At 57.4% G+C, this 6,404-nt stretch overlaps 1 protein-coding gene across 5 annotated transcripts in view; it reads right to left on the reverse strand.

Moving 5' to 3' along the window:
• LOC116463267 (probable aminopeptidase NPEPL1) overlaps nt 1-6,404 on the reverse strand; it is a 63,388-nt gene that overhangs the window by 14,611 nt on the left and 42,373 nt on the right. For all 5 annotated transcript variants that reach the window (XM_032146278.2, XM_032146287.2, XM_032146286.2 and 2 more), the window contains 3 exons: nt 2,499-2,588; nt 1,994-2,075; nt 126-268 (listed from right to left, as the gene is read on the reverse strand). In XM_032146278.2, coding sequence (XP_032002169.1) covers nt 126-268; nt 1,994-2,075; nt 2,499-2,588 — 315 coding nt within the window. The remainder of the gene's footprint in view (nt 1-125; nt 269-1,993; nt 2,076-2,498; nt 2,589-6,404) is intronic.

The raw sequence follows: 6,404 nt of genomic DNA on the forward strand, positions 1-6,404 counted from the left end.
TGGAGAGCCAGCCCCACATCTCACCTTCCCCTCCCCACCCCCAGGGCACCCTGGAGAGCCAGCCCCACATCTCACCTTCCCCTCCCCACCCCCAGGGTACCCTGGAGAGCCGGCCCGCACCTCACCTTCCCTTTGATGCTGAGGCCTCCAGTATCATAGACGATGCCTTTGCCCACCCAGGCGATGGTCTGCGTGGCTCCGTCTGGGGTGTGGCTGAGGACGGCCAGGGCTGGGGGATGCAGGGCGGCTTTGCCAACCCCATAGATTCCTATGGAAAGCGTGGGGAGAACTGGGTTAGGCTCGGGCTGAGCTGAGCGGGGAACTCCCAGAGGCCCCTGGAAACTCTGGCCGGCTGGTGTTTCTCCTGGAGAGCCGCCTGCCTGAGCCTGGGGCCCCCTGCCCCTTCTCCTGCCCCTGGCCAGTGTGGGATTGGGGAATGCAAATTAGCTCCAATGCCTGAGATTGCAAACAAATTCTATGCAAAGTATTGTTAAGCAAGAAAAACCACTAAGGGAAAAAATATTGTATCCTTTCCAGAAAAGAAAAGAACAGGATTGCAGAATGAAATGATATTTGGATAATGCCTCAAGGCTGCCCCAGCCCATGCTCGTCCCCACTTCCTGAATCCTTTGCGCACTCAGGAACGGCACCGCCCTTTCACACTCACTCCCACAGTCTCTGCACCACTGCCTCTTTGGTTTACATGACACATCTTCTCAAGAAAGCTGTGGCCCCTGTGTGTGCAGAGTCTATGGCTCAAAGTCCTGCAATAATTGAGTCAAACAATCATAGCAACAATGACGAGAGCTCATCATGGCTGCCTGACAAACTCTAATTCATCCTGTAAGATCCACAGCAAATGCCGCCTCCTCTGTGAAGCTTTTCCTGACACAAGCGGCCTCTCCCTCCACTTGCAAATGGCTTCTGTCTAGGTAGACACCACCAGGATGGCGCCTGTGACCCCCACATCTGGGTATTCACGTCCTTGTGCAGTCCCTCCCCCTCATGTGGGCAGGTCCTAGTGTCTCACCTCTAACCAAAAGAAAAAGAAGTGATGAGATACCACTCCTGGGATTAGGTCACAGAACAAGATGGGAGTTGCCATTTTGTTTGCTCACTCCTTATCCCTATCTCTCGCTCAGAGACCTCGCTCAGAGGGTGGCTCACACAGCAAGGAACTGCTGTCTCCAGCTAATGGCCTGTGAGGTGCTGAGACCTGCCAGCAGCCTGTTGTGAGCCTGCCTGGAAGCACATCGCTGGCCCCAGGCAAGCCTTCAGATGACTGCAGCCCCAGCCAACAACCTGACAACAGCAGGCAGAGACCCTGCACCAGGGGAAGATCCCCACCCCACAGCACGGGGAGGGGATAAGTGTTGTTGCGTTCAGCTGCTATCTTCTGAGTAATTTGTTTTGTAGCCATACATAACAGACAGCCACCTTCCTCTTGCCAGTCTACAAGCACCACGGGGCAGCTGAGTCATATTCATCTGCCCCTCTGGTTCCTGGGCAGTGGGGAAAGGTGGGTCTGGGGACTTGGGGAAGGCCTCTCTGAGGAGGGGCATTGGTTGAGATGGCCTCCACCAAAAATGTATCTTGAGGGGAGTATTCCAGATAGGGAGAGCCATCCACACACAGGCCCTGCCCGCCGTGATGTGAACTTGTGTATTCAAGGAACAGGAAGGCGCTGCTGAGCCCGTCCCCAGAGTCAGGCTATGCAGCACGCGAGGACGCTGGAGAGGCTGCAGGCAGGGAAGGACTTGGATCTAGCAGCTTCCAGAATCCAAATCAGAATCTGGATTGCCTCCCCTTCTCCCCCAGGGACAGCTGCTTCCCAGGGTCCGGCACTGGGCTTGGACACAGGCTGATTCCTTTCAGGTCACAAGCAGGATGAAGTCTGGGACAATGTGCCATGTGGCCCACCGACCCCCTGCCACCCAAGTGCCCCTGGCCACTGCCTGAGGCCAAGACCTGCAGGGATGCAGCCCCAACCCACCTCCAAATCCTCTCGTCTTCAGTTCCTCATCCCGGATGACGGTTGGGATGATCCCCAGCTCCTTTCCAACTTTGTTAATCTCCTGGACATGTTCATGGAAAAAACAACAACACAACGACACATGAAGATGGCTGGAAACAGGAGCGGCCGACGCTGGGGCCCGGGATGAACTGCTGCCTGTGCGGAGTGGGGGAGCCGGGCTTGGGAGCCAGCTTCGCGTGTGATGAAACCCAGAAGAGGGGGCTCACCCTTCACACTCTCTCATTTCCTGCAGCTCCGGCTGCGGTCCTGCCAAGGGGCCTGGAAGAGGAGGCTCTGTCCTCCCCACACACCCTTTCCTGAGGCTTCCTGGAGCCGGGTAGACAGCAGCGCTCCATCGAGGGCAGCCCTGAGGTTCCCTGGCCACGTCAGGGTGTGGACAGCCCCAGGTTTCCTCTGGCTCTCCTGGGGGTCTATGACACCCACCCCAGCCTGGTCCCACCCCCGGCATGATGACGCCACAAACCTCGAGGAAGGTGTCGGTGTTCATCTCATTGCAGGGTGTGTCCACGATGCGGGCTGCTAGCCGCACGCCGTCTGTGGCATTTGCTAAGCACTAGGGAAAAAAAGGCCATCACTGGGGGCCTGGGACCAGGTGGGAGGCAGATGTTCTCCACTTGTCCGTCCCCCAGGAACAAAAGGCATCAGAGGCAAACGCCACCCACAGGGCTACTGACAGGGCAGCAAGGGGAGGGGAGAGGGGGAGCATGGCTCTCGCTGCCTGCCCCACCCCCAGCAACCCAGGGCCACCAGCCACCTGTGTAGAAAGAACCTTCAGCACAGCCACCACCCTGCGCCTCCACAAATATACAGGAGTCCCCAGCCTGGGGTCCTGCCCTTCCGTATCTGGATCCTTTCCAAGCCCTGTGTCCTGTTTCTCCCCTGATTCCAGCTACAACTGAAGGTAGGTGGCCCTCATGCCAGCCCCTGAGTATGCCCTAAGCTTCCCACCCCTCACCTCTGCAGATCCCACAGTCCTTTCCCTCCCACCAAGATCCCAGGCAGCCTTCGAGGCACTTCTCATAGGCCATATCTACCAGTAGCTTTTCCAGATCCTCCCCACCAAGCAGAAGCACTCTACATCCTGAGTGCTTGAACCTGCTGGCCCTCCCGGACGCCTTCCCTCTGGGCCGCTGCTTTCCTCATGAGTCCCACGCAAGTCCCTCATGAACCCTGCAAGACAGATGGGGGTCTGGCTGCCCTAGTGCTGTCACTTGACACAGCACGGTTCTGGGCACAGAGGGGAAGGACACAGAGGGAGGTCTCGCCTCATGGAACTGACATGTCCACCCAGGGGCTGAAAACATGGGCCCTGCTGGCCTGGCAGGGCTTCAGAGCCCACACTCAAAGGCAGGGCAGAGAGGCGCACATGCACCAAAGCACACATCACGTGGGTCCCAAAAATGTGTCCTTCAGCCCTGGCTTGGGCCATTCTTTGCCTTCTCCTGTGTGTCTCACGTCTGCCCTGGGACCCTCACTCTCTCTCAGCTGAATCTGCGCACACCTCTTCCCCACCCTGTCCCCCACCGTGCATCCCCAGGCACAGAAGCTTCAGACAGCTGGCTGCTTGCACGGCCTCCCTCGCTCACCAGAAAGACAATATTAAGAGAAAAGCAGCGCTGTTTTGCGGGGGTGCAGGACAGCAGCGAGTTTATCATCCCTGCCTCTAGTCTCATAATGTCAGGGCAGCAGGCGCCGGGTCGATACTGCAGCCCGGCCACCTCCCCCGCCCTGCCGAGGTAATTAAACCCCAAAGCCTCAAAGGTAGAAACCTGGAACTTGACAGCTCCGATATGAATGTGCCTGTGCCGTCCCTGCCGCCTGGCAGCGGGTTCTCTGTCTGTGAGGGCATGTGGGGACTCGACAAGGACTGTCTGAGAAGTGCGTCAATGCTGTGTGACTTGCCTCCAAGGAGGCCAGGTGTCACCTGGAAGACCCCAGACCACGGCAAGCTCGGGGCTCTGATGCAAGAGCGCTCCTGTGGGAGGGAGGGCAGGGCTGCGGGTGCCCTCCACCAACACACAGCCATGCTGCACTGGGGAAGGGTGTCCCTTACCATGAGAGGAGGACCACTCATTCTGTCCACATGTGCCAGGCATCATGCAAGACTCTGAGAATTCAGAGACGTCCAAGGGAGTCAAGCTCAACAGAGACTCACAATACACAGTCCCAGTCCCTGCTACAGAAGAGGAGGAGGCCACAAGATGCAGAGGGGACAGGGTCCTGGGTGGGGACTGGAAAGTTCCCGCAGGGAAGAAAAGGGAGAAGCTGAGTACAGGCCACGTGGGTGTCAGATGATGGTGTGCTCAGGACCCAAGAGGGCTGAGTGGTGGCAGCTGCAGCTTAACACCTGGCTCTGCCCCTTGCTGGCGTGACCCCGGTGAGCCACTCAATGTTGGCAAGCAGTTTGCTCAGCCCTAACCTGGGGACAACAGGACGTATCTCACAGGGCTGTAGTGAGAATTCAGTGCACCCGCACGTGCTGTGTGCACACTCCTGCCTCAGTGCAGGGCCTGACAGCTGACAGCACTCAGAAGATGCCACCTTGCGCACACCCAGATGTGCCTTTGGAAGGCGAGTGAAGCAGGAGCTGGAAGGAGGCCATCTGTGGCAGGGTGACCAGGAGACTGCTGCCACAGCCCAGGAGAGCACCTCAAGGCATGGCACTGGGCAGAGCAAAGACAACAAACAGGACACACTAGCTAGCTGGGACCAATGGGGTCGGGGCCATGGGGACTCACTGCCCCCACTGGTTCCATCACCAGATGTTTATTGGGCCTTTCTCACATGTGGGGTGGGGTGCTGGGATCAGTGTGCACAAGACCAGATCCCTGCCCTCTGGGGACTCAACCCAGTGGGGAGCACAGGAGATCAACAAAGACGTGACATGTCTAGTAGTGATGGTTTAGCTGACAAATGGGAGGGTGGTGGTAGCCAAGAGGGCCAGGCCTCCCTGGGGAGGGGATGTGGGCAGAGGCCAGATGGAGACCATGCTGGGCTGGAGAGGGAAGGACCCCGGCAGAGGAGCAAGCGCAGGAGTGGGCGTGGCCAGTCTAAGGGACAGCAGGAAGTCCACAGGAGGGGAAGGGACCGAGGGCAGCAGAGGTTAGGGTGCCCTGCTGTCCTCGGAAATAAGGGTGATGCTTGAGCCCCCAGGTGGGCTCTGCGGGCACCCCTGCCCACCTGGATGGCAGGCCTGGAAGTCAGAAGAAAATCCCTAAAGACAGAAGAAGCGGATGCTGGTGTCTGATCCCGAGAGGGCTGAGCAGGTCGGAATGCTGGAGAGGCCACAAAGGGGATGCCGAGAGGTGGCAGCAGTCTGGGGAGCAGCGGGAGGGAGGGAGACCTCTGGATGGGGCAGATGCACTTCAAGGAGGGACGGCAATGCCCCATCTAGCAGTCCTTAGAAAACAATGTCAGCATGGGGGCAAAAACTATGTCTCCATGCGTTAAGAGGGAAAAGAGGATTAAGAAAGGCAAACCAGTTAGGCTTTTTTAAAAGCTCAGAGACGAAGGAAAAAAAGGGGAGCTATCTCATGCTGGTGAAAATGGAAGAATTTGGGTTGAGGGGCAGTGGTTACAGGCCTCAGAGAGGACACAGTGAAAGAAATGAAGTGTGGTCCAAGTGCCGGTGTGGGAGAGCTCGCCTGGGGTGAAGGCGACAGCCTTCCAGAGCCAGAAGTGAAGAATGAGCTCTGACATGTGAGAAAAGACAACCCGGGTGGCGCTGTGGGCTTGGGGACTGGAGATGGCAGGCGCAGAGGCTGGGACCGCTGCCGTGGGGAAGGGAGCCTGATGTCAGGCACATCCAAGGATCTGGAGCTGGGAAATCACTTCCGGCCTTGCAGCCTCAAAAGGATCATTCTCAGCATCGAGTGAAATAACACATGTAGAAGTGCTCCCTGTAAAGGGTGCAGCAACACACGTGCACACACACCACACACACACCGCTCATGCACACACCAGCACTCATACACACAAGCAACACACGCCACATACACACCACACACCACTCATGCACACACCAGCACTCATACACACAGCAACACACACCACACATGCACACACCACACACACACCACTCATGCACACATCAGCACTCATACACAGCAACACATACCACACATACACCACACACCACTCATGCACACACCAGCAAACACACACAGCAACACATACCACACACACACCACTCATGCACACATCAGCACTCAAACACAAACAGCAACACACACCACACATACACACCACACACACCACTCATGCACACGCCAGCACTCACATATACACAGCAACACACACCAAACATACACACACCACACACCACACACACCACTCATGCACACACCAGCACTCAAACATAGCAACACCC

This window comes from Hylobates moloch, unplaced genomic scaffold (assembly GCF_009828535.3).
Source record: "Hylobates moloch isolate HMO894 unplaced genomic scaffold, HMol_V3 SCAFFOLD_32, whole genome shotgun sequence".
Lineage (NCBI taxonomy): Eukaryota > Metazoa > Chordata > Mammalia > Primates > Hylobatidae > Hylobates > Hylobates moloch.